The following is a 27,178-nucleotide window of genomic DNA, read 5'->3' as shown; positions in this document are numbered from 1 at the left end:
TAGGCCATTCCAGTTTGACAGAGATGGATATTTTTACTCCTCTTTCAAACCATCTGTCTTCTCTGGCATAGATGTTTACTTTGTTGTCCTCAAAGGAATGATTTTTCTCCCTCAGATGTCAGTGGTTGTTTTGTCTCCACGATGTACAAATTTGTGCTGTCCTGGCTGGTTTGAACAGCTTAAACTAGATTACTCTGCTTATGGCCGGTTGTTCTGTCCTCAGGATGATCCGGTTTCTTCCTCAGCGTGCTGCGAAGTTTAAAGTGAACCAGGATTTGATGTTTATTGAAGATCTAACAATGTAGACATCTTGTCTTGGTTTGGTTTAGGCACAAAAACAAATAGGTTAGGGTTAGGAAATCATTATGGTTTGGCTTTAAATACTCTGGGTCTCAAAAATGGACAGATGCATTAAATTAGGTAACTACCCTAACCTAAAAATATCTAGAGGTATCACCCTTGGAAATGTTGAAAAACAGCCTCAGTCGAGCACAAGATGTCTTGTGATTTGACAAATGTCAAGACACTGCCCTCATGTTTCCATTTAAATTAGTCTTTCTTTGCTAAAGCATTGGTTATCTTTTGTATTGGTCCACTTTTAATCCAAAACCATATACATCCATGGACTCATTATACATAATAACTGTTATCATATGATTCATTTTCATACATTACTATCATTCTGTGCAGAGAAAGAAGAAAACAGTAGAAACAATGAGTTCACATAAGTACTTTAATCAGGCACTTTTTATCTCAAAACATTTCTCTGGAGTCTAGAATACTGTATGTATGAACATTTGGAGGGATTTCTCTTCTATGGCACCATTATACAGTTTGGACAAACATGAAATGTAAGTGGTAAAAAAAACAATACAAACAATAAGGTACCTTCATTCTATCAAATAGGTAGTGTTCATGTATGTTTGGCCATGGTCAAAATAGCATCCTTGTAAATAATTTACCAAGCCTTTCAGCCTCTGAAGTCTACCTATAAAATAAATAAAAAATATTGTAGAATGTTAGTGTTGTTAAAGATAATGTTATTGAGAGTCTAAAACTGAGGGTTTAAGCAATGAAATACTTTTAGCAATATCGGAAGGAAAGGGGAATCTGCATTTAAGCCATGGTAGGGCTCTGGGTAATTATCAATGCAAGTGTATACATCATTTTGTAAAGGCCGCCGAAAAAGCAATTATCATCATGAACGTATTTTTGATGTAGGCATCTGTGTGAAAGCATTATGTGAATTATGGCTGGACATGTACATTACATGCACTTCTTCTAGCAAACATTCTGTGGTGGTGTTTGAACATTCATAAATATACACTTTTTCATACTTCCTTCATACCGAATGTAACATTTGTTAGCATTACTTTTAATCCTTATAGTATTCTTTATAGTGATATTGAAAAGAGGGGACAAGTGTGGTCCAAAATAACATTCATTATAGTTTGTCAGTAAATCTATACATTAAATCTGCACAAAAATGAGAAAACCCTTCTGAAAATGTCAGTGCCAGGATAGCACTGATTTAGAGCTTAAGTGTCGTGAATACTTTACTGAGGAACATTAAATGAGTAGACAAATGACCAAGACCTGCTTACATTCTCTGTAATTAATAGGCTGCTGATAAGAGCAAATCATTTTACATTTACCACATAGCTGCTCAATGTTCTCCCTCACATGAATAATTTTCACAATGCAAAATGAAAGCAGTAAGGCTCACTGTGAGAAATTAAAGCAAGGGCACCTGAAGGACAGGATCATTGGATGTCAGGTTTCATTTTCCTCCGCAGAAGAAATGAAGAGACGTATGATGAGGACTAAGACAACTTCAGCATTTCACATTCACGATTACCTTTTGATGCGAGATCAAACACTAGATTCGTAGAATAACTGATCGCACAATACTGCTCTGACTGATGTTTCATTTGTTCAAGACAGGACGTCTCTCCCACTGTACATATTTACAATAATCTGTTACAAAAATCCATACATAAAGCATTAATGAAGAGCTTCATTTAAAACCACAAGGTTAAGAATAACAAGAAATAAAACCAACTTACAGTCCAACCGTGTACAGTACAGGCAACAAATATACAAATATAGAAATATATTCTGAGGTTTTAGCAACCTATTGACACTTTTATGCCATTTCTTGTCAGAAACCACATGTATGTATAAAAATATAGACAATGCTTTTGTACAAAATATTGACATCATGTATGAATCTCCATTTGAATGTGCAAATTAACACTGATCAACAGAAGAATAAGGAGTTTCTTTCACAAACACACACACATAAAAAGGCATAGTCCATTTTGGCCTGTTAGTCATGTAGTTCAGTTTTTCTTCAGTGAGCACCACAATCAATTCAGCTATTTTGACTTTGTGTCCTTCTTCTTTTCAGAAACAGAACAGAAAAGAGAAAAGTGTTGACTCATTTTAGGTTGCAGCCCCTGTGGTTATACAGTAGAACAAGTCTGGGACAGCAATGACTCAGAATTCACTTTTTGACTTTAAATCCTCAGCTCTGCCTCCTCACTGTGTTCCAAGTTGTGATCAGTTGTGCTGATCATTGATGCTGAGGGGCCCTGGGAGACACTAAAGGGTGTGATTGCGGGAGAACGTGCTGCCAGCGGTGAGAGAGAGGGGGAGAAACTAGGAGACATGGCGACTGAGGAGATGGATCCCTCAGCACTGAGAGGAGATCTTCTTAGAGAAGCCAAGTGGGGGAATGTCCTCCCGACAGCAGGCTTTGGAGGTACAGTTTTGGCCCCTGGATGGGCCACAGAAGTTATGAGAGGTGGGGGGTCGATTCTTGACTCGGCCTTTGCCTTGTGATGAAATGATCTGCGAGGATGAGGAGGAGCTGTTTCATCTTTTAAACGTGCTATCTCAGTAAAAACGTTAGCTAAGGGTTGGAACTGTGGACACCAGTTTAGCAGATAGTCCCAGTTATAGCTGCCCCTCAGCTCCTCATCACTGGCCACAATGGCTGTCAGGGAGCCATCCACAGCAGGCTTTCCACCCTCTGGGAAAGTATAATCTTTAGGGTGGGAGATGCTGAGTCCTCGCCCCACACCCACATACCCACCCCCCTCATCCCTGTAGACTGGCACCTGGCCAGCTAATAAAGTACCACTCACACTGCCCAGTTTCTTCCCTCTGAACCAATCAATGGAAGGCTCACAGGACACGTCTGACAGCTGATCTGCATCCTGCTGGATCCCAGAGTCTGGTCCTCGAGCAGAGATGCGCTCCTGCATGGAGGAGGAGATACTTGACACTCGAGGGTATTCATTAATCATTCTGATCTCATCATCCTCTGCTGCCTCTGCCTCTGCTGAGCCACGGCCACTGGAGTGGGAGGGATCGAGGGATCCCCCACGAGTGTACGGACCCCCACTGTTGCCACCCTGATCAGCTGTGTATCCAGGAAGGGCCTGATGGTAAATCATTTCATTCGCGGCTATTTTTGTTTCCTCAAACTTGTGCATCATGGTGCCTGCCGCTGGTGCTCGCTGATGTCCTTTTTTCTCCTTCTTGTGACGTCTTAATTTAACGAAAAATAGTGCCACAGCAATTATTATTAGTATGACTATGGTCCCAAGTGAAACTGCAATGACGCTGACAAGCAGCATGTTCATGTCTGTGTTGAGACCAAAAGTTGTGTGGGTCACATCTACAGTAACTTTGGCCACTGCTCTGCGGGACGTCTCTAGAGGACTGTGAGCAGTGACATCCAGTGTCATTAGACGCACCTCTCTTTTAGACCGACTCACATGTCTACTGTAGCTGTCCATCTTTAAGGAAATTGCTCCTGTTGATTTATTCACTTCAAAATAAGGCGAACTGTCTGCCAGGGAGTAGAGGACTACGCCATCCACACCTCCATCCTCATCACTGGCTTGCACTTTTCCAATAATCTGACCGGTCTTTGCTCCTTCAGGCACTTCGAAAGAGAACTCTGAGGAGGTGAAAACTGGATCATATTCATCTTCCCCTGTTACATAAACCTGCACTGTTACAGTCGCAGAATAGTTGCCAGCGTCCAAGGCAACAGCCACAAAATGGAAGGAGTTTACCTTCTCAAAGTCAAAAGTGGCGTGAGTTCGGACTTCTCCTGAAGTTTGATTGATGAGGAAGGCCTCTTTTCCCTCTTTAGAGTCTAACATGTAGTACCTTAACTGTCCAAATACACCTCTGTCATGGTCGATTGCATGCAGCATGGTGACTAAGGCATTCTGGGGTTGGTTTTCCCTGATGCTAGCAGTTAATTGTTTGAGGGGAAAGAAGGGCCGGTTATCGTTGATGTCCTTCACCTCGACACTGACTGGGGCCAAAGCGTAGTGCACTTGACCGTCGGTAGCCTGGACAACAATCATATGGGACGACTGACTCTCGCTGTCCAGAGGTCTCTGAAGCTTCAAGGCTCCAGTCCACTGGTCTACCAGGAAAAGGCCTGTCTCGTCCCCTGAGCTTATGGAGTACTGCACCTCTCCATTGGGAGCAGAGTCTGGATCTGTGGCAGATAGATGCAAAATCTCTGTGCCTGCTGCTGCCCCCTCACTCAGTGCCACACTATACTCTGCTCGGCTGAAAGCTGGAGGGTTGTCATTGGCATCTGTAACACTGATGAGGATAGGCACGCTGGAGCTCCGCTGAGGGATTCCACGATCTGATACCACAACAGTCAAGTTATAACTTGGCACTGCTTCAAAGTCCAGCTCCTCAACCAGGATCAGGCTGCCGACTGTCTGGAAGCCCTGCCCCTCCAAGAAGCGCACACTACTCTCAATCTGGAAGGTATTACCTGAGTTGCCACTGGCAATAGCAAAATCAAAACCACAGTTGTCCCGGGACAGATCTCCGTCCACAGCTTCTAAGGTCAGTACAGTTGATCCCGGAAGCCCATCTTCAGACAAAGTGGCTCTGTATTCTGACTGGTGGAAGATGGGGGCGTTGTCGTTGACATCAGACACTTGTACCCGGACAGTGGCAATGGATGAAAGGGATGGAGTGCCCTGGTCCCGCGCCTCAATTAGCACAAGGATGGAGGGATTCTCAAAATCGAACTCAGTTCTTTGGTTGACGAACAGAGTGCCTGTGTTAACACAAAACGTGGTCATAAACAGAGCAACTACATTTAAACCTTGTGTTGTTCATTACATACTGTGGTTTCACAATTAAAGAAGTAACAATGGATAATAATTTAATTACAATGCATTTTTGTAAACACTGTAGTAGGTTTGGCCTCATGCTGTTGAAAGGAACAATATATGGAGCAAAAGAATTGCATTTGACAACAGCAAGCAGAACAGCCTGAGACAAAAAGAGTCCTCTTTTATAACACACTTATTTTTAGATGCTATCTCAAGCACAACATCTGAGGTAAATAACATTAAATCTGACTTTGAATGTCTTTTAATGAACAAAATGATTAAATATTGTGCAATGCCTGCTGCAAACATGTCCAAACCCCAAATGTGCATCCAAGAAGAGCCTTAGGGGATAACATTTTTTATTAAGGGTAATTAAGGGGAGCTCTGGGTGGAAAACAGTTAGAAACAATCATAAATGTGCTCACAGTAACCTTACCATTGCTTGGGTCTATGTAGAAGACGCCCTTGGTTGATGACATTACCCTGTAGGTAATCTTCCCGTTCTCCCCAGAGTCACAGTCAGTGGCTGTTAGTGTGATGAGGGCACTGCCTGCTGGGAGGTGCTCTGAGACAGTCACCTATTGAGAAACACATAATATATATATATGTACTGTATATCCATGACAGTTCATCGATTTACATGCTAACTCTCTAAAATGTGGTGGTAAAATCAGGTGTGAGAACAGATGTGTGAAGGTATCTGTACCTGATATAAATCTTGAGTAAAGGTGGGGGCATTATCATTCACATCATCCACCAGCACAGTGAGGTTGGCCTCGCTTTGATGTTTGGAGTCGGATGAGCGGACGGTCAGAGTGTACCAAGTCCTTTCCTCGTAGTCCAGAGGGCCAGTCAGAGACACTCCTCCTCCATAACGATGAATCCCAAACATGCCTTGGCTGTTCACATCCAGGTGAAGTGTATAGGAGAGGGCTGGCCCTGAGTCCACATCATTTCCTGTCACCTGGGTGATAACTGTGCCAATCAGAGTATCTGTATGTGTGTGGGAAGGCAGGAAAAAAGGGGAAGAAATTTAGGTTGCTGCTGAAAAACAGAAATTCCTTTTTTTTTTTTCTTTATTAAGAAATATCCTGCCCTGGAAAGTCTTGATCTAACAGACAGGAAATGAACAGAGGAACTTGGCAATAGCTTGTTTCATAATAGGTTCAGACTTTTCTCACTGAGCCACGCTGAGTGGGCTGCCAGAGAGTGTGATATGAGGCTTTATGATAAGATCACTGGGCTTACTTCAACTGTGATGTCGACTTACCCTCAGGCACTCGGATCTCCCGAGGCAGAGGAATCATGGGGCTGTTGTCATTGAGGTCGATGATGATCACAGTGAGGGTGGCAGAGCCTGCCAGCCGCGGGTTTCCTCGATCTGTGGCCGTAACAACAAGCCTGGTGACACAAAAGGAATGTCAATGTATGAACTTTTAACCTTGTTGTATAAAGTTTCACCCACCAGCAAGATCAGCTTCTTTTTTTAAATGCGCATTGGAAGATTTTTTTTTTTTACAATAATAGTGTTCTCTTTTTGTCAAAAATCTGGAATTTGTATTTTCAATATAAAACATTGACTGGAAAAATCAATCGAACAGAAGTTTTTGATTTGAAGTATGACAGTATGACTTTTTATAACTTTGACAACAATTTTCTGAGCAGTCCTTGTTATAAGAGGACCTAAAGTGCAGTTCAGATTGTCTTCTTGCAGGAAGGAAAATGTGCAAACGGATTTCAACTAAAAGTTTAAACTGATCTACACTGTTTTTTGTTTAAAACTTTTTCCAATGAAAATATGCACACAAATGAGCTTTAAACTTCAAACAAGGGATATTTGTAAAGGGAAAAGAACGTTAACACACTGATAACAAACATTAAACAAGGATGCGCTGAGGGCAGGGCAGAGCTGAGAAGAACCACATGGCAGGAAGTGATTACAAAGAGAACAAAGAGAGCAAATGAGCAAAACTTACTTAGTTTGCGTCCAGATCTCTCGGTCCATTATGGCTGCAGTGGTGATGCTGCCGGTCAGTGGGTCTATCTTAAACAAGCCACTCATGGACGATGACCTGATAGAGTAGGTCACCTGACCATTTTGACCCTGGTCCAGGTCATCTGCAGCAACCTGAGGAAATGACCACCCAATTAGGGATACAAAAACATAGAAATATATGCATAGGCCGTTTCAGTGTAACATGAACTAGTGAGCAATATTGGACTTGGAAGTAAGGAGTTCATAAAAATAGGCTCCATGGCACAAGTGATTCTGTAGTATTTTCATTTTGGACACTGAGGACACTCATTCATTTCTCCACAGTGCTTAAACTATCCGGATTTCTGAGCTTGAGTTCTTTTTTCACTCCACAACTTCACACTTAAACAACAGCCAACCATAATACATGTGTGGGGACCAGGCTACCGCACCTGGATGATGGGGAAATCGTAGCCTTGTGCCTCTCTAATGTAGGCTACATAGTTCTGGAGTTGGAATCGTGGCAAGTTGTCATTGACGTCCTGCAGGATTAAGTTGACAGCCATGTAAGAGCTGGAGGATGCCGTCTCAGCTTTCACCACAAGGCGGAGTTTCGGCGTCTCCTCGAAGTCTATCCCTTCAGATTTCTGGACCCATATTTCGCCTAATTCACAAAAATAACAATGAGTCACACTGTAGATTTGGAAAACATCGTTTTGTAGTGGATGCTGCCATGTCTGCACTTACCAGTAATGGGGTTTATTCCAAAGGATTGCATTCTGTTTCCACTGAAAAGACTGTAGCTGATGCCTGTCTGGGAGCCATCGGGGTACTGGGCCTGAGTTTGTGTTACTACTGTGCCTGTAAAATGAGGAACACAAACTGTTGAAACATTTTACTTCTACTAATCATTTTATACATTCACCAACTTCCAAGTCAAGGTAGGAAATGTATATCACTCAAACCTTTAACAGCATTCTCCTGCAGACTGACATCTCGTGCTGTGCGGGAGAAGCGGATCCCCCTGTAGCTCTGTTCCCTGATATAAACAATAACCACCCCCAGGGAAGACTGAGCCGGGTTGCCCTGGTCCATAGCCTGAACTATCAAAGTCCTTTGGCTTTGGGTCAGAGTCTGCAGCTTCTCTGTGGCCTGGATGTCTCCAGTCAGGGAGTTGATAGCAAAGCCCCTCACAGGGTTGGCAAAACGATAAAACACAGAGCCATTAGCCCCGAAGTCCTTGTCCTCTGCCCTCATGGTGGCCAGCACTCGGCGGCTGGACACGCTGCTGATAGAGATGTTCACAATAAGTGGGTCCTGAATGAAGAAGGGGGCATTGTCGTTCACATCCTGTATGTAGACGGTCACCTGAGCAGTGGAGTTACGAGGGTTTACAGGGGAAGAGTCGGTGGCACACACCTCAAAGGTGTAAGAGGCGGTCCGCTCTCTGTCTAGGGGTGCTGCTGTGATAATGCGACCTGTCTTCTGGTCTATGATGAACATGCTCTTGGAGCCACTGCTCAGATAGTACACCACCTGGCTGTTGGGGCCCTGGTCCAGATCAATGGCTTTCACCTCCAGGACCAGTGAGCCGATGGGGACATCTTCTGACACGTCTGCAGTGTAGCTGCTTCTCTCAAACTGGGGGCTGTGATCGTTGATGTCCATAATGGTCACCTCAACTGTTGCGGTGCTGCTGAGGGGGGGATGGCCCTGGTCCTGAGCTGTGACTGTTAGCGTGTACCCAGGTCTTTTCTCCCGATCCAGAGGCCTTGACGTGGAAAGTACACCTGAGTGTCTGTCCAAGTGGAAGTCTCCAGATGAATCCCCTGAAAGGAGAGCAACGAAAATGGTTGTAAAAAGATAGAAAAATGCGAAGCCATGGAAGCAGCTGAGTTGAAACTGAATCGTGCAATAAAACAAATTCTCACCTGTAATTTTGTAGTTAATCTCTGCACTATCTCCTGCATCCTTGTCAGTGGCTCTCAGGGTGAACAGAGGCATTGCCTCTAGGTTTTCTGGCACCTCTATACTGTAGTAGAGGCGTCCAAAGAAAGGAGGGTTGTCATTCTCATCAAGCACTCTGATCCTCACAGTAGCTTTGGCATAATTGGGGGGAAGGCCTCCATCTTTTGCAAAAACTGTCAAAATGTAAGAAAAAACCCAGAGACAACCGCATTAGTTTGTTAAGAGATGGTGAACATGAAATATTTGAAATTCAGGAAGTGACTCTTACTATTGTGTATATCAGAACAGTGTGTTTTATATCTCTTAGTGCAGGACACTCAGAGGACAGTACCTGTCACAGTGTAGTGCTCCTGATGCTCCCGGTCCAGTAACTTAGTGGTCCTTATTATACCTGTAACTGGGTTGATGCTGAAACCCTCCTCTGAGATACTTCCATACGTCACCTGCCCATTGACTCCTGCAGAGTAACAAGCCATGACCATGTTATAATTCAATAATGGATTGTAAGCTTAGACAGTTACAGTGTTTGACCTGTAAACATTCAACAAAAACAACATCTAGAAAGTATTTGGATATTCGTGTTAATAGCTTGTATGCTTATTTGTTTGTCTGTCATTAATTTTGCTGTCTAAGCATTTGGCAGTGACGGCACTCCCTCAGGTGTCTGGATGCCAGATTGCGTGCTAGCTGAAAGGAGTCTGGCAACCTCACCTGTTTGTTTCACTGATTGCCTTTGGAGAGAAAGTTTATAATCCCTCTGTTTTATGTGCTTCTGACTAAGTCCAGGAGAATGCATCCCCCACCCCCACCCTACTGTGTAGTCCTCAATTAAAAACAACTGTTAATGTAATTTGAATACAAACTCAGCACATGACAGCTGAGAAGCGTTACTGGCTTTTTTTGGTTGCCTTAATTGCTGAAACAGCACAATTTGATATCCATTAATGAAAAATACACACGCTTGAAACCAGGCATAATTTGGTTGACAGGTTTTTGAGGTTGCATGTTACTACATATGGTAAGCATTTCTATGTTTATATGTCAACATGTAGTGAGCACGTCTTATCAAAATAAAGCCATTAAAATGACGTAAAACAATGTGGAACTTTCTAAAACATAAACCTTCCAACCGAATTTCAGTTTTAACCTTTATCCCCATTCTGACCTGCATATTAACAAATCAGTTCTCACTGGGACCATGTTGAGTGAAAAAATACAATTACATGTACGAAAGCAGCAGTATCTCACCTTGGTCCAGATCAGAGGCGGACACTGTTAACACACTAGTTCCTGGTGGCTGGTTCTCAGATATCTCGGCCTCGTACTGGCTCTCCTCAAACCAGGGCACCTCATCGTTAACATCAATCACATGGACACACAGCAGCTGGCTGGACGAGTGCTGGGGTATCCCATGATCCTCAGCGATTATTGTGAGGTTAAAGATGTCCTGCTCCTCACGGTCCAAAGGTTTGAAAATAGACAGAGAGCCTGTGGAGAGACGAATCAGGGGTGAAATGTGAGGAGAGATTTCCTGTATGTGTGTGTGCGTGTGTGTCGGTGGATGGGTGTACTTTATTACAGACTGTTTCACAGAGGCAGTTACGCACGACAACTACAGTACAAAAGCATGCTATCAAACGCAATAAAACATGCCACTTTCCATGGTTGTGTGTAGTTGAGTGATTTAAAAAGCAAGTGTGAAAAGTTGCCGTGTGAGGGCCAAATCAGAGCTAATCTCCTCCACACACAGCTCTGCCTACCTGAGTGCTACCACCACCACCACCGCTGTAACAGCCCAACGGTCTGGCCACAGTTTACGAGATTTTCCATTTGAGAATGCCGCAGCCATCGAGAAAAAAAGCAGTAAACACACACTCTAGACACGCAACAGCCAGGCCTGCCGTGCTCTGTAGAAATTAGGGGCACCCTTGCCTTTTCATTATCCTGCCCTAAGAGGGTTGAGCTTGCATTGATTCAATTTCAATTTCATGCTTTAAAATGAGCTGCAACTGTTAAAGAAAGAGAAGACCGGGGCTGTTTTGGTTTTAACTTCTTTTGAGCATGTTTGTATCTCGCCAGGACTGAGATAACTTGCCCCTAAGCCTCTAATCTGGTAGGAATTACAGGCTGAAATATTTTCACCAAATTTGACTCCACTGTGATCCACTGCTGTATCCCTGGTCACTGATAACACATGGGTAGAAAAAAGACAGTGGGAAACAGGGCAAAGTTTTATTTTGGATGTTTTCAATTCCAACATCTTAAGCCTAAGTGAGGTTTGTGGCGCCAACACTTTGGATTGCAGTGTGAGGGTTAGCTGAGGTTGCTCAGACAACAAACACATCTTTCTTGTCTTATGCAGAAGTCATTTATCACCATTTGATGTGTTAATCCCTGAATAGTGTTGTCTTTTGCAGAGAAGCAATTCACCATATCTCCAGTGCACTCTCCCCTCGCTCCACAAGTGAAATTAATGGCCTCCCTTTTGACAATGACTGATGAGAATGTGCCTCACTCTGTGACTTTATATATTCCTAATAATAGCCTGACAGTCAACTCTCTATTGTGGTTAACTGTGATGCTAAAGTAATGAAAACAGAGTGTGTAGAGATGGTCACAGGTCCACAGTCACTGACCCCCAAACAGGAGCCATCCAGGTGCTCAGAGGATTAACTCTGTCATCATTCTAACAAATAACCAGTGTGTATGAAAACACTTCAAGGTGAGCACACATACTGTTGTAAAGCAGAAGTGGCATGCATGACAGCCCCTGAATGTTTCCATCCCTGAGCGGCTCCAGGGGGCACCCTGGTTGGTGACTTGAAGGAGAAGGCAGAGCCTCCGTTGACACGTGTCCCAAACACCACAACAAAGCCCACCGGACCAAATAGCCCAAGGTCAGCGCTGACTAAGTGACAGAGTCTCATGCAAGCACACAAACACATATGTGCATGCCTACACACACACACACACACACACACACACGTGCGTACACATAAACACGCGTAACTGATCCCTTCTCTAATGGTTCCCAGAAGCCCGGGCAGGAGGTTCTTTGGTCTTTCATGGGAATAGATCCACAATAACAGATGATATGTTGTGTGTGTGCATGCTGGTGTGAGTGTGTGTTGTATATCTGGCACACTACTCTGTCTGTCTGGCCTCCAACTAGGAGAAATAAGTCATGAAAGGTGAAGCAAGAGTTGCGCCGTACTTAGACGTAAGCAGAGTATTAAAAGAGTTTGTGTGTGTTTATGGAGGAGGAGGCTAAGTGTTTGGTGGTGAGCTGAGTGGAAAACGGAAAGGTGAGTACACATGCGATGTAAGGTACAATTTGGAGGTGGCACAATTTCTCAAAGAGTCTGTGTAAATCTCCAAGCAGAGGCGAGCAGATGCAGATTAGCTTGTCCCCCTAAATTGAAAATATTTCAACTTGAGTGAGGGATAAATGCCGGAATTCCCAACAGGTGCTGGAAATGTAAAGATAGAGGACAAGATGAAATGTTTAGTGTTATCAAACCAACAGGAGCAAAAAGGGCCTGGTAGATTATATTCAAACAAACAAAAGTTCTGATGTCTGATAATACCGTGTGCTATATTTATATTGTATTATGTATTTGTGCCTCTCTTCTTCCAAGGTTTCCAACTGAAACAAGTCCAGCTGAACTTTGATACAGCACTTAGATTCTTCCAAGCATTACCTGTTAGTGGCTGAAACACAGGGCAAGGCAAAACATGCCAGAAGCCAAAAGGAGTACACACTGAAGAGTGGAAACTTTATCATCCAGAATATCCTGATTTCCTTTCAAAGACGTTTCTCAGATGTATGACGTGCACACAGAACATGGATTTTTCTGCAAAACCTCAAATTATCCTCTATAAAAAAAAAATGTTTCTCTCCACTATCCATGTTTACCATATTGACACTGGGTTGGACTTACCAGTGTTAGGATTGAGGCTGAATGTTCCCCCAGCGTTGCCTGACTGGATGCTGTAGGTCACTCTGCCATTCTCCCCTTGGTCTGCATCTCTGGCCATAACATACAGCGCCACAAAGCCCACCGGCTGGTCCTCCATCACACTGACAGCTGTTGGCGAGCTGAACACTGGTGGATTGTCATTCTCATCAGTTACATACACCCTCGCCGTAACAGAACCCCAGCGCCTCTGGCTAGCATCGTGGGCAGAGTCTGTTGCCTTTACAACCAGTATCAGGTTGGAGGTGACCTCATGGTCCAGCTCCTGGCCTAAAGACAGAACCCCAGTGGACGGGTCAAGGGTTAGTAGGCCGGGGCTGTTTGGCCACTGGTTGAGAATGGAGTACCTCAGCTCGCTGTTGGGCCCACTGCCGTCCTTATCTGTTGCCTGGAAAGTATAGACAGACGAGCCGGGCTCCATGTTTTCAGAAATGACGATAGTGATGGGATCCTCGGGGAACTGAGGGGCGTGATCATTGCTGTCCTCCACATCAATGTCCAAGTGGACCAGAGTGCTGCTCGGGGGGGCCTGAGAGAAGTCATCTACCTCAATCTTCAGGGTGTAGCGTGCATCTCGTTCGTAGTCAAGAGGACGAGCCAGGTACACATCTCCGGTCAGGCGGTCCACGACAAAGGTCCCTTCTCGGTCCGTACCTCCAACCACGGTGTAGGTCACTTCCCCTTCCTCTGAGGTCTCTCTGTCACTGAGACGCACTGAGCCAATCACAGAGCCAGGCTTTGCCTCCTCCACGGAATTGAAGGATAGGGAGTGGGAATTAGAAGCAGGTCTGTTAGTGCTGAGAACCTGCAATAAAGAAGTAGTAAGATTATGTGAGGACAGAGAAACATGACAAGAGGATCTAATGTTTCATTTGGTTGCCCGGAGGTTTACAATTTTTCAATACCAAATATGAAAATATTTCATGGACTGGGAAAAGCAGAAACAGATTTTGTCCAATCCACTCACTTGTTCTGTATGTGATCAGTGGGAATAAATGAAACCAGCTACAAGAGGTTTTATAGCCTTGAATAACATGCCTGCTAACCTTAATAACACTTAATCTGAAACTCATGCCGCTGCCAGGAAAAATAATAAAACAATAGATGAAAAAAGTAACACAATCAGAGGAGGAAATGGTGACAGGGTTTGAATTTAGGACTGGGAAACATTTCTGCACTGTGTATAGCTTTACACTCCCTTTGATGAGCAGTTCAAGTGTCTTCAAAGACTACGACATTGTTACTTCTCTCGTTTGTATGAAAAAGAGCACCATAAGTAATACATGCGACACTGTTTTAATGAAACATTTTTTTCTGCAAGACAGCACTTGGAACGAGAACATTTAAACAGCTGTAAAGGGGCGAGTGAGAGGAAGAGGTCGTGTTGATCAGATTTTCAGCAGCATTACTGAGATACTCGTAGATACTCAGCGCTGCGCCCTACAGCAGGGTTCCCACAGTAAGTAGGCCCTCAAAAAAAATAATCTGTGTTTGTTGTGAAATCTTACATGACAAGCTGTAAAATTGGTTCCACATTAGATGGAAAAGGAGTGTTCCAGAAATAAGTTGGTGTATATTCCCATCCTATCACTGACGGATTTAGAAAATCAGTTTGAAAAGATGATTAAAGGAAATTACAGAAATGCGTCAGCAGGCAAGAACAACACAGCACTGTTTAATCCAATTAACTAATAATTATGACTTTCATTTTTGTGTTGTTGGAAAGGAAGAACTGGCAGTTACTGCAGCTGTTTATATGGCAACTCTTTTTTCCTGGAACCCATAAATCCACGTTCCTTCCAGGGTTCTTCCATTGTGTCCATTTTCTGTTCTATATTAAATATTAACTGAATTACCTTCAATGCTGTGTTTTTACGTGAGCGTACGGCCCTGCCGCTCATTTCAGAAAGGGCTACTGTATTAAAAAAGTGTTGAAGTCATTGAGTATGACCTTGATCAGAGCAGTCTACAGCTGGCCCTCATCACAAGCCAGCTGGGAGTATTTGATTCAGACCCACTTTTCCATTTCAGATAGAAATTTCCCCTTTTGAAAAGTCACAGGGGAAGAAAAGGGAGGGGATGGGAGGGAAGCTTGTCAGAAGTGAGGCTGATATGTCTGCAGCTAGTCTGAGGGGCCCAGAGACATGGATCCTCTCAGCACTGAGCCTATTCTTTGATATTAAATAGGTGACTAGTGAGGGTGTTTGTGCTGGCCGGGCTCCAATGACAGACTGACCTGAATGGTGAGGGAGCAGGAGGTGCTGCGAGGGGGCAGTCCTCTGTCAGTGGCTGTCACCGTCAGAGTGTACTCAGCCCGCTCTGAGTGGCTGAGCGGGGATGATGAACGCAGCTCCCCAGTGTTTGGGTTCAAAGAGAAACGCTCAGCCCTGGGACCTGGGAGACACAGAGGATCCAGACATTAACTAGATATGATGTATGTGGGAGAGCAAATTAAACAAACATAGCAAGTCAGTTGTAGCATTATGAAGCAATGAAGTGAAGCCAGACAAGGGTGATGGGTGTTTCTAATTAACATGTTGTCAAAGTCTGTAGTATTGATTCACATGGATATCAGTGATGATGTATCTATCGTTAACGGCAATTTTCAAGCAAAAATGTCAACATTTGCTGCATGGTTCTAGTTTTGTGAGAATAGAATACTGGTATAATACATAAATACACAAAATTAATCAATAAAACAACAAACATATCCTATAATAATATTCTTATACCACAGATATGGAAAATAATTTCTTCTGAATGGGTGGCAGGTTACCTGTAAAAGTGTCCTGACATGCATCATTCCCTTCGTCACTTTCCCAAATCACTACATGGCATATTTAACAGAAGTCTTTCGATAGTTATTTTACACAAATGAGAACACTTTTGCCTTCCTGACGGTACTGTACCTGACAAAGAGTAGAACACGGTGCCATTCTCTCCTTCATCAGGGTCTTTGGCTTGCAGAGTGCCCAGTAAACCCCCAGAGGACTGACCCTCTGTCACCTATACATTGAAAAAAACAAATATATGTAATTAAAGACTACATTACATTAAAAACTTTTCAATTTCTGCCTGTTTTTGTTCTTGTGGCATTACCTGTATGATGAGGTTTTTGCTAGACTGGCTGTGAGTGAAAGCAGGGTCATTATCATTGTCGTCCAGGACAGTGATGAAGGCGGTGCCTGTGGCACTACGGGAAGGAGAACCTCCGTCTTGAACCACCACCACCAGCTGGTAACTTGACTGCTGCTCTCTGTCCAGAACAGACCTTGTACTGATCTCACCTGGGGAGAGAAGGGGGTGGATGAGAGGGATTTTAATGTGGGGGCACAAGTCCAGAACGCTGGAATAATGATGAGAGCCAGCAGGCTTTGATCAATGACACACAAGTCATAGACATCCACAGTGTGCAGATGTGCATGTACATGTGCACGCACACTCGTTCACACACACAACCAGAGGAATTTTGGAAGGTTGGCAGATGCGGTAGGGACTCAGTCAGAGACTGATCACAATTCTGAGTCTGTGTCTCCACCCACAGACTAACAGGCTCAGCAGGCCAATTAAAGCCCAGCAAGGCGCTTCGTGCTGCTGTCACCATCATCTGACTAATTTATGACAGTGGGGGAGAGACAACTGTAGTCTCTTATTTTTTAGAGATGACTCAGTCAGTTGACTGAACATTGATTGAGGTTTTTTTTGTTTTTTTCAGAAATAATACAAATTTTTGATGACAAATATAAAAGTTTCTTTTGGAATCGTGATGGCTTTATTTCACGATAATGGCTCTTTGGGGTGAGGTAGAAACGGATGACATGGATGTTCTGTTATTGCAGTTTAGTTGAGTTTAGCTTGACAGAAATACAGAAATATATCATATGTAATAAAACTGAGTGTTCTGAATTCATGGCTCAGGAATTCTCCAGTATCGCCTAAAGGCAGATACTTTCAGAAATCGAAAATTCAAGAATTAATATCAGCAGTGCAGCCATTCTGTAGCTTTATTAAATGAATGACATTGAAGATAACTACTTTGTTTGCATATGCAGTTTTTAGTTTCAATACATAGATTTTCCGCAACCTCCATTTTAACACTCTAATCTGTGACTGCTGCTGTTATTAACTGTAATACAACACATTTTGAATTCACCTGTGTGGGAATTTATCTGAAAGTGGCGGTCAGGGTGTAGAAAGCGGTAGTTGAGGCGTCCGTTGGGGCCACTGTCTCGGTCTGTGGCCAACACGTGACCAAAGCCAGTTCCTGCAGGCAAGTTTTCTCTCACAGCCATAAAGACTCTCTCCTGAGTGAGTCGAGGAGAGTTGTCATTCTCATCGGTCACTGATATCCGCACTGTGGCACTGCCCGTCTTCTTCAACTGTCCGTGACCTTGACTGGCCAGCACTGTCAGAAGATAAATGTCTTTGACTTCTCTGTCTAGAGCACTCTTCACGAACAGCCAGCCACTGTCTGCAGCGATGCCAAAACCTGCAGCATCTCCATCTGGGCGCAGGTGATATGCCAGGGGACTGGAGTGACCTGAGCCAGGGGTCTCTCTGTTCAAAGCCCTGACCTGCAGGAAGCGTTTGTTTATCGGAGTCCCTTCTTTAAGCTCTACACGGTAGGTGAGGGTATCAAAAACAGGCCCTTGGTCGTTCTCTGCCTGGACATGAACCACAAGCATGAAGGTGGCGCTAAGCTGGGGTACTCCACTATCCTTTGCAATCACCTGGAGGTCATAACGGGAGGCACTCTCATAGTTTAGGCTGCCCACCAATCGGATCTCTCCACTGCTGCGCTCTATGCTGAAGGCCCTCTGGATTCCACTTGGAGAAGAAAGATCGAAGCTGAGTTGTCCGTTGACTCCAGAGTCTCTGTCCTCAGCCTGGATCCGATACACCACTGTACCCATTTCTGTATGTTCTGGCAGCAGCAAGGACTCCGATGATGAGGGCATAAAAACAGGCGGGTTGTCATTGATGTCTGCAATGGTAATGTGGACACGGGTCTGGCCAAAGGCAGGCGGGTTACCACTGCGAGCCTGTACCTCCAAATCAAGAGATGACTGGGCTTCATGATCCAGAGGCAGACTGGTCCTTAGGACCCCAGTGTCAGGATCCACTGTAAAGTACCCCATAGGGTCCCCAGAACTAATGGTGTAGGAGATATCTCTGGAGGTACCTGGAAAGACAGAAGTATAACAAAAACCAGAGGCAAGTCAACAAGGCCCATGAGGCTGCGCTAAAAGCACTGAAGTAACAGTATACTCCGAGGATGTCATTTTTCAATTTTCATAACTGTAACAGAGCTCTAAAAACTCTGAAAATGAATATATAAACAAAGTTGTGAAATGGACTTTTTGACTGATGTTAGTTTAAATTAGGTGTGTATAGTGGCCCGATGCCTATTTGTACAAGTATTGCAGGGTACAGAAAAAGACACTTGTTTAAGCATGATCCATGAGAATTATAAATGTATACGGATCTGTTCAATATGAGCTATGAGTGAGTGAGTGAGTGAGTACCCTACCTGTCTTACTACTGGCCTGGACGATGCCTACGACAGTCCCCCGCAACACGTCCTCTGACACAGTAAAGTAGTACTGAGTCTGTTCAAACACAGGTGGCGCCACCAACCCAGCCACCACGCTAATGTTGACTCTGGCATTGACGTGGGCAACTAGACCGCCACCATCCTGAGCAGAGATCAGCATGGGAATGACAGAGTTGGCCTTGCCATAGACAGATCGAGACAGGGAGATCACGCCTAAAAAAACAAAGACGCAGACAAGGTTCAAACAGGCCCTTCTGACATCATGTGAAAAGATAATGTGAAGGATCTGCAGGCCAAGATAATCTTGAAAATACACTAAAGCATAAACAGAAACTGGAAAAGTGCCAACCTGTATCTTTGTTGAGTGTAAAGTAAGGGGAGGCCCCTCCAGGTACTGTTTTATATGTGATTCGACCATTCTCGCCTGAGTCTGGGTCATAGGCCGTCACTCTGACAACAGATGTCCCGGGGGCGCTCTGCGTGCTCAGACTGACAGCATAGCTGACTGGGTAGAAGGCAGGTCTGTTATCATTAATGTCGACCAGATCTACCTTCACATAGGCTACTGAGCTCAGTCCACCCTGCAGAGGAAACAAAAGCTCTTTTGTCATACTTCCACATACATCACACCGTGAACAGAAAAAAACACACCTGAAAGCAGGATTTAGGCCACTTTAATGGTGCAAGTAAAAACCAGCAGTAAACCCTGTTAAAATCGCGTTGTATGGCGTGGCCTCTAAAATATAGTCCCAGCAGGTTCGTGCAGCGATACAGATTGATAGCTTCCCTCGGGAAAGAGCAATATGTCATGACCCGTGGAGGGCGAGAGGGCCCGCCGCAACCAAACAATCTGTTTCATGGGCTTTTCATTTGCAGAATATACAGTGAGGGCTTTTCATTTGGACCAGGTGGCAAAAACGAGCACGGCAGCAGTCCAACTTGTTAAAATATTACTGCCTGACAGTTGAGGCATTTCTCCATCTGATTGCTTTAACATGGCCGCAGTAATTTTCTTTCATTTTAAACCTTTTATTTTTTAGGTATTATTTGGCATAAAGTGAACAGGATATACTAACTTTTGACTAAGCCTGCCACGGAGAGCCATTCAAGCTTTTATTTTTTACTTGGCTGCTCAAATCAAAGTTTTTCTGCACATTTGGCCATGTCTTTGCTATCTGGCCTGTAAAAAAAGAAAAAGCGGGGCTGCTGTGTTTATAGAATTACTCTGTGGCTCAGTGGATTCACATTAAGCATGATTTCTAAATGTGGAGGCTCACCCCATCCACTGCAGTAACAGTAAAGTCGAAGCTGGCCGGCCCTTGATCTCTGTCTAGTGCAACACTAGTGCAGATCTGGCCGGTCTCCTTGCCAATGGTGAACTGAGAGGGAACAGCGCTGTTGATGCCAGAACCAAGAGAGTAGGTAATGGAGCCAAAGGAGCCGCCGTCTGCATCTGTCGCAGTCACCTACGGAGAAAGAAAACATGCTTATTGGTTAAAACATTCCAACATTGTGCATTAAAATGAAAATTTATTAAGTTGGAAGGGAAATATCTGACTGGATAAACCCAACAGTTTCCATACTCATTAATAAAGCCACAGCACATCAGATCTAAATTCTATTAGAGGGATGTAAGAGTGATGGCAGTCCACAAATTGAAACAAGAGCATCATACCAGGTGCCTTTTGAAAGCATCTTTGGACCCAATCTTTTTTGTTTATCTGAGCCCCAGCATGGGCCAAACAGGCCCTTTGGCAGAAACGTGCTCCGAGGGAATGAAGGAGGGTGACTGGAAGGAGGATGACTTCTACAGGCTCTGGGAGGGCTGCCAGCAGGGAAAACTGCCCACTACAGGAGTGGCGTCTGTCTGCAAAGGACAGTGACTGGGACGGCTGGGGAACAGTGGGATACCACACAGTATGCTTCAGTGCAGCGCATTATATCCCAATGTAATGTCCCACTTGTGGTCTGGTTTTAATAATGCCGCACATCTACAGAGGGCTGGAACCGCTGCAGCTATAAAAGCAGCTCACAAGCCATCAGCCAGGGAGCCGACTCAATTACTACAGGATCTCCCAAGACAGCGCAAGGCAAATACACCAATCAGAACGGGCCCCTAGGTACCAGCAGTATAATTGTTTGCAAGTGTTGGCTCTGGATCGCAGTTTGCGAGCGATTACAGTAGGGTTTAACCTCACAAGTTGATTAGAATTCTCCTTCCTTCCATCTTTTATAAATGGATCTATTTAGGAAAACACTAATTGGGAGAAAATACGAGCTCGATTCATGCTCTGCTGCTCCAACACTCAGCAGCAGGGAGCCTCCTCTTCCTAAGACAGAGTAGTCATCAGGAACACTGCCAAGAAAAATAAGGCAAGCCATCATCAAATGCTGATTTCTTTTAAAAGAAGGCATTGGTACGAGTGTGAGGAGATGGAAATCATTCACTGGAGGTGATGAAGGTTTGGCTGCACTGATTTGGGCTCCGTCTCTTTTCCTGAGCAGATGGCAGACAGGGGACTCAGCAGAGAGCATGCCCCACACTCTTGAATGTGAGTCCTGACAGAGGGTGAATGGTGTGTAGGAGTGAGGGAGTTGTAAAGCGAGCAGAGACTCGAGCCAAAGAGAAGAATAATAAACCACACGAGGAAAGGGGAAACCAAGAGCAATACAAGAAAAGCTACTCCATCTTTTAACTCGGGGAGGCTGCAGCTTACTGTAATATTTTATCATTTCGCAGGGGGCAAGGTATTCATAACAACCCTGCAGCTTTATATGCTTGTTTTCTTCACAGCTGTGGGACGAGTGTCAGCTGGAGGGAGAGTTGAAGGAGCACTTTAGCAATACCTGGGCCAGCCGATCTGCTACAAATATTTCCCAACAGATCTAGGAAAATATTTCCCCCTCTTGTGACTGACCCGTTTGTGACAGGCATTTAAAGTACGAGCTATTTGAAGAGACTCCATGTTGCTCTCCATTTTTGCCACAACCATCCATAAAAAAACCTTTTTTTAAAAGTACACCCACATACAGTTCATAAAAAGTCAGATGTAAAAAGACTACATTTATATTTATAACAAGAACTTGAAAAAAGAAAGAAAGGGAAAATGAAAGTTACTTTTGGTGGGGTGGGAGTTTGAGCTCTTTTCACTCTATGAATCTATAATGACATATAGTAAAACGTACTGGTTCTGAATACACTGAATTGAGGGTTCCCTGCGAGTTGAAAAAACTTTGAACTTGAGTAAAGTAAAGTAGTGCAGTGTGTGCTACAGAGATACTGAGCTTCTCTGTTCAGCGCAAATTCAGAAGAGACAGCGGATTGAGTGATGTGCACGGCATGAAATTAATTTACATGAGGATCCAGCGCTTTAATAATTACACTTCTCCCTGCGCTCGTAGTACTGCATGAATTGATGAGGATATTCTGAACCATTTGTGCTTTGAAAACCTGAGAAAAATATGTTCCATGAGTTAAGTGCACGACTTCTTTGTGGAGCGTGCTGTAAGATAATAGACCGCACAATCACATTTGCATAAATCCCAACCACTGTGTAAGTAGATTGCCAGAAGCAACCAGTCTGCTTTGGAATCTACAGGCTGTGATTTCAATTCCACTCTCATTTTGGAGTTAATAGCAGCGTATCAGTGTCATCTTGCTGTAACGCAGATCCTTGTCTGTCCAGTAGTTTATAATTTGCCAACCACCCATATGAGAGGACATATGGGGCCATATGCTAATGAAAAATGAGCAGGACTATTAGACAAAAAAAGGAAAAAAAAAACGAAAACCATGAACTCTGTTGAGGAAAACTCAATATAATGTGGCCTCTAGCAAAGATTAGGATAAATCAACACTGATAAACCAAGATTCTTCAAAGTCTTGAATAAAGACTGAAGCTAACTTTGGATACTGTTGTTAACGCTGCAGTTCAGCAACAGTGTCACAGCAAGAAGTCGTCCATCGTTCATCTCAATACAACGACACATTTGTACACAGATTTCCCTTTTTGATATTTTCTTTGTTTAATGTTACATTTCTATAACAAGGTGCGTGTACTCACATGTCACTACCTCATCTACATGGGCATACTGTACATTTTTAGGGAAAGGACATTTTTATAACCAAGGAAGTCATTTAAGATGTGCCCGTTGTGTAGAAAGTCCACACTGCAGGGGGGGAAAAATACCACTCACCACTTTGTTGTATCTATCTTGTCATGAATATCAGTAGCCTTTCTCTCTCGCTCTGTATCCCGCTGACTTTTTACTCTTTCCACGCCAATGTATAGGTATTGCGTAAACCATCTATTTCTATTGGATTGAAAGTTCAAAAGCAGGAGAAATCTTAGATCATCGGCAGCAGCCAGCAGTATTCTCCCTACACTCTGTGTGTGTGAGTGAGGCATGATGGGAGCTGTCTTATCAGCAGGGGAAAGGCAACGTTTGGCTGAGTCCTTAGTAAAACAAGCTAGGGGAATCCAAAGATAACTGGGGCACTTTGTGGTTCTCCCATCAGATTCCAGCAGCCTTCCAGAGGAGACGTTCTGACTGACCGACTGTCAAATCAAGAGAACAGGATTCACACGAGAGAACATGCCTTTAGATGTTTATGTATAATATGTTCAAATGGAATAATGATCCTGAGGTTTTTGGATGCTCTAAAGTTTTCTGGCCCATCTAAGGTCCTCACTCTGTGGGCTGAGAGAGCGCCAGGCCTGGAAAAGAACAAGCCCAGGATTTGGGTGCTTTCTATTTTTAGAGTTGAGTTTCCCAGAAGTCAATTATAATTCTCCTACAACTATTCGATTGACCAGTGCGGCCTCTAGCTCTTATTCTTAAATTGTTGTGGATAACGCAGACACATGTTTGTCAGTGTGACCTTATTTGCCCAAGCTATGCTCCTCTCTACACCTTCATTGTGCAGCCGTGCGAAAAAGCCTCGCTGTGGAAAGAAATGGTGTAGAAACCTGTGAGTAAACGAGTGATGTGGAGTCAAAACCATTGAGGCCAACAAGGGGTGAAATGAAGGCGATGTAGTTTTTAATCATGCTCCCCGTATTTCAGAGTGCCCAGTCAAACAAATCTGTCTCACGTAGTCTTCAGCGAAACCAGCCAATCAGGGCTGCGGGTCTGCCAATCCAAATAGGCCACAAATGACGGAGTGCACGTGTAAATGTTTGCCAACTGGGAAATTATCACACACATCAATCAAACTCTGCATGCACACGTCCTTCCAGTGTACCTTCCATGCGTAAGCAAAGACACAGCGTACAAACTCTGGGGATTAAATCACTGTTCATCTCAGTCTTGTGATGCCTGTGGAGCAAAGGAGCGAGACCAAATTAATTCTGCACTCTGATTAAAACCAAAATCGTCTCTGTATTCTCCATGAAGTCTTTGCAAACAAACCGGGCTCAGATGAGTATCCAGCAGTGGCTATTGTGACTGGCCTTAATTAAACTCCCCAGCTTTGTGTCACAAAGAAATGCTCAGATAATACTGGATGACATTTCTAACTCTCTAAAGCTCACATTTACGACTGAGCCAGCTGTTGTCTTACTTGTAGACTGCTGTTACTAAAAGCACCATGTTTGACACATTGATTAGTTCTCCTAGCTACCAAGATGGCTTTAAAAGAGTGCTGAAGTTACAGATATCATTGAGGAAGTTTCCATTTCTAGGAATCTAGAATAGAGAGGGCCTAATTTACTGAGCTGTGGAGGTTTCTTAAAGCTCCTCTTTAACACGCCTTCACAGTTCAGTAAATTGTTCTCCACCAACTGGGAAATTATCACACAATCAAACTCGTCCATCCAGTGTAGATGCATAAGCAAAGACACAGACGACAAACACTGTGGATTAAATCATTGCGTCTCCACAGTTCAGTAAATTGTTCTCCACCCCCGTGAGAGTCTTTTGCTTCCACATTTATAAACTCCAGTAATACAACATTTTTAGTGAACCTGAACAGAGTCTTACAGCAATATCAAGCCCAGTCACGTCCTCGAAACCTTTTCCGATATCAATTCAATAATCCCCAAATCCTCAGTATCAAACATAATATCAGTTTCTGTTTCACAGACATGACCAATCAAGCCTGTTACAGCAGAGCTACTGCAAAAACGCTGAGATGTAGCTTGTGATAGATTGATGGAGTAACATGGAGGTCATTAAAAAGCAGTAAAGGCAAAGAGGAAAGCGTAGGCTCAAAGAAATCAAACGAGTGGGTGAGTTGCAGAAATCTGGACTGAGAGTTGCTTTGAGCGTTCACAGCTGGTGTGAGGCCGCGCGCACTCCTCTCCCTCTATTGTCCTGGCATCACTTCTGAGGAGACGCAGATGAGGAGAGCGAGGCGGAGAACTCCTAAAGGCCTCTTTCACTACCCGCTAAAGTAGCAGATAGGCAGGTCAGAGGCTTTGTGACATGTCCACCACCACACAAAAGACCCAGACAGCGACCACAGCGGCCCGGTGGAAGGAAGAAGCCCACACACTGTTGACGAATATATCAGGACTCCAAACATTTGCCGCACAGACAGTATCGTCTGGATTCTGACCAAGCATGTGTGAAAGATTTTGGTGGTTACTCAAGAGACAAAAAGCTGAAATCTTCACTGCATAGTTGAAGCCATGTGTAATGTCTACGAAATAGTGACATCAAATCCTGCCAAACTGTGGCCTTCGATGTCTGGCTGTTTTGTGTGTGTATGATAAAAGTTAAGAAATTAAATAAGACAGAATGAAGGATGTTCAAGAATCAACCCAGGTGCTTCGCTTTATACTTCCTCAGCTCATCTGCACGTGAATACAGAACAGGTCTACAGAGTTTGAGGAAGCCAGAGCGCATACAGTGGTCTCCATAAGGTACTGCAACCTGGCTGCTACGCTATGCTATGCTTTACTATACATCACTGGCTGTGAAATAAACAGGGTGTATAAAAAAAGGCTTGAGATGTCGGAGTGAGGGGTGTGTTATCCAACAATTTCTGCTCTATTTTAGGAAGCCAACTTTAGGAACTTGTTAAAACAACAGCTCTTTAACAACAATTACCGCAGTGTGGTTATATGCCTCTGCACACCAGTGAGGCTGCAGTTTACATCCATGTCTGTCCAAACGCACAGACTATGGCTGCATATATGGCGTGTTATGAAGTGTAACTATTGGCGAAACCCACGTTCCCCAAGTATGATTCCAGTGAATAATTTCCAGTGAGAAACATGCTGTCTTCACTTTGAGACTCTTTCTACAGATGAGTGCACAGGTGTACAAAATGCTAGTTGGACTTTGGAAATGGCAGTTGAGGCTCTACAAGAATGTAATTTAGGCTTAATATGAGTAGTCGGTGGCATTAGAGAAAGGCAATGAGTCGATTTAGTCTATTTCATGGCAATCTGTGTGGTACACTTTGATATTCCTGTCTACAGGGAAATGTTGGCTCGATGGTGATGCTGCAGTAAAAGTCGGGGGGTGCACAAAAACATCGGAATTCGCCCTCTGGGGTTCATAAATACCCACTGTGAATTTCAGGGAAATCCAGCCATCAGTTTCACAGAAACCTTATCATGTTTTGCAAAAACAAAATGTTGACCTGAGGGAGGTGCAAGACAAAGTGTTGCAGGGATGGATGGATTAATACAAGAACATAATACAAGGCTGTTTTTTTTTTTTTTTACATAAATGCAGTTGAAGCATGATAGTCTTCAAACATGCTGTGTTGGGGAAAAAATTCTCTTGTTTGGGGGGGAAATCATTGTGTGTGGCCAGAAAATAAATTCTATTCACAGGAAACACTCAACTACAGCAATTCAACCGCGACTCAAGTTGAATAAAAAATTCACATCAGCTCTCAATTATCCTTTGCATAATTTCTATTGTAAAAGCCTCGGCAACATTACACTGGCACTGGCACAGCAGTGACACATTCTTTATAACTACCGAACAAACAGCCATAGAGCTGTGTTCATTATGAGCAATTCAAATTCACAAAACCTCCCTCGGTATCGCTGCATGACTTCACATGAGCAATCTATTCCAGATTTGTCAAAAAACCTTTCTTTGTCCAGATGTCCATTAAAATACATCTGCTGTTTTGGGGCATCCCCGTTAAACACCGTATAACTGTCATAGTCAGTAACCATCTTAATCACACCGATTTCTGAAAAAAATACACAGTTATGAGCCGGTTGCCAAATCATATCATCCAGAACCGTCCTTTTTACTTTGGAAAATGAGTTCCAACTGTCCTTGCGGGGCTAATGATTCAACCAGACTAGAATTGTAAATGAATGCTAATAAAATCCACTACACATGTGCTGAAGGATAAACATGACAACAGATAATATTTAACAGTAAATTTTCCAGGATTATACGGTTTCAACATGATTGAGGTGCCCAGTCTTAGTAACTTCTGGCTGCCTTTGGAAGACTCTCTAACAGGAAAGCAACATTTTGCCAAGCTTACAGCCCCAGCAGGTTCTACTGCCCTAGTTTCTTAGAAGAGGATTGTCTTGGCTTTTTGGGGACATAAAAGAAAGTA

General features: G+C 43.7%; 1 protein-coding gene across 1 annotated transcript in view; it reads right to left on the bottom strand.

The window, feature by feature from the left end:
* Nucleotides 1-715: 715 nt before the first annotated feature.
* LOC115571994 (protocadherin-16-like) overlaps nucleotides 716-27,178 on the bottom strand; it is an 82,562-nt gene continuing 56,099 nt past the window's right edge. The window contains exons 3-21 of the mRNA XM_030401722.1: nucleotides 19,917-20,105; nucleotides 18,989-19,220; nucleotides 18,616-18,852; nucleotides 17,239-18,267; nucleotides 16,185-16,372; nucleotides 15,995-16,091; nucleotides 15,322-15,479; nucleotides 13,050-13,890; nucleotides 10,357-10,596; nucleotides 9,440-9,565; nucleotides 9,072-9,281; nucleotides 8,106-8,969; nucleotides 7,888-8,001; nucleotides 7,593-7,804; nucleotides 7,142-7,293; nucleotides 6,436-6,566; nucleotides 5,872-6,158; nucleotides 5,602-5,743; nucleotides 716-5,107 (exon numbers count right to left, since the gene is read on the bottom strand). Coding sequence (XP_030257582.1) covers nucleotides 2,520-5,107; nucleotides 5,602-5,743; nucleotides 5,872-6,158; nucleotides 6,436-6,566; nucleotides 7,142-7,293; nucleotides 7,593-7,804; nucleotides 7,888-8,001; nucleotides 8,106-8,969; nucleotides 9,072-9,281; nucleotides 9,440-9,565; nucleotides 10,357-10,596; nucleotides 13,050-13,890; nucleotides 15,322-15,479; nucleotides 15,995-16,091; nucleotides 16,185-16,372; nucleotides 17,239-18,267; nucleotides 18,616-18,852; nucleotides 18,989-19,220; nucleotides 19,917-20,105 — 8,037 coding nt within the window. The 3' untranslated portion in view covers nucleotides 716-2,519. The remainder of the gene's footprint in view (nucleotides 5,108-5,601; nucleotides 5,744-5,871; nucleotides 6,159-6,435; nucleotides 6,567-7,141; nucleotides 7,294-7,592; nucleotides 7,805-7,887; nucleotides 8,002-8,105; nucleotides 8,970-9,071; nucleotides 9,282-9,439; nucleotides 9,566-10,356; nucleotides 10,597-13,049; nucleotides 13,891-15,321; nucleotides 15,480-15,994; nucleotides 16,092-16,184; nucleotides 16,373-17,238; nucleotides 18,268-18,615; nucleotides 18,853-18,988; nucleotides 19,221-19,916; nucleotides 20,106-27,178) is intronic.

The sequence above is a fragment of the Sparus aurata genome, chromosome 2 (genome assembly GCF_900880675.1).
Source record: "Sparus aurata chromosome 2, fSpaAur1.1, whole genome shotgun sequence".
In the NCBI taxonomy this organism is placed as follows: Eukaryota; Metazoa; Chordata; class Actinopteri; order Spariformes; family Sparidae; genus Sparus; species Sparus aurata.
The sequence above is the reverse complement of the archived record's forward strand: the minus strand, read 5'-3'. Positions and strand labels throughout refer to the sequence as shown.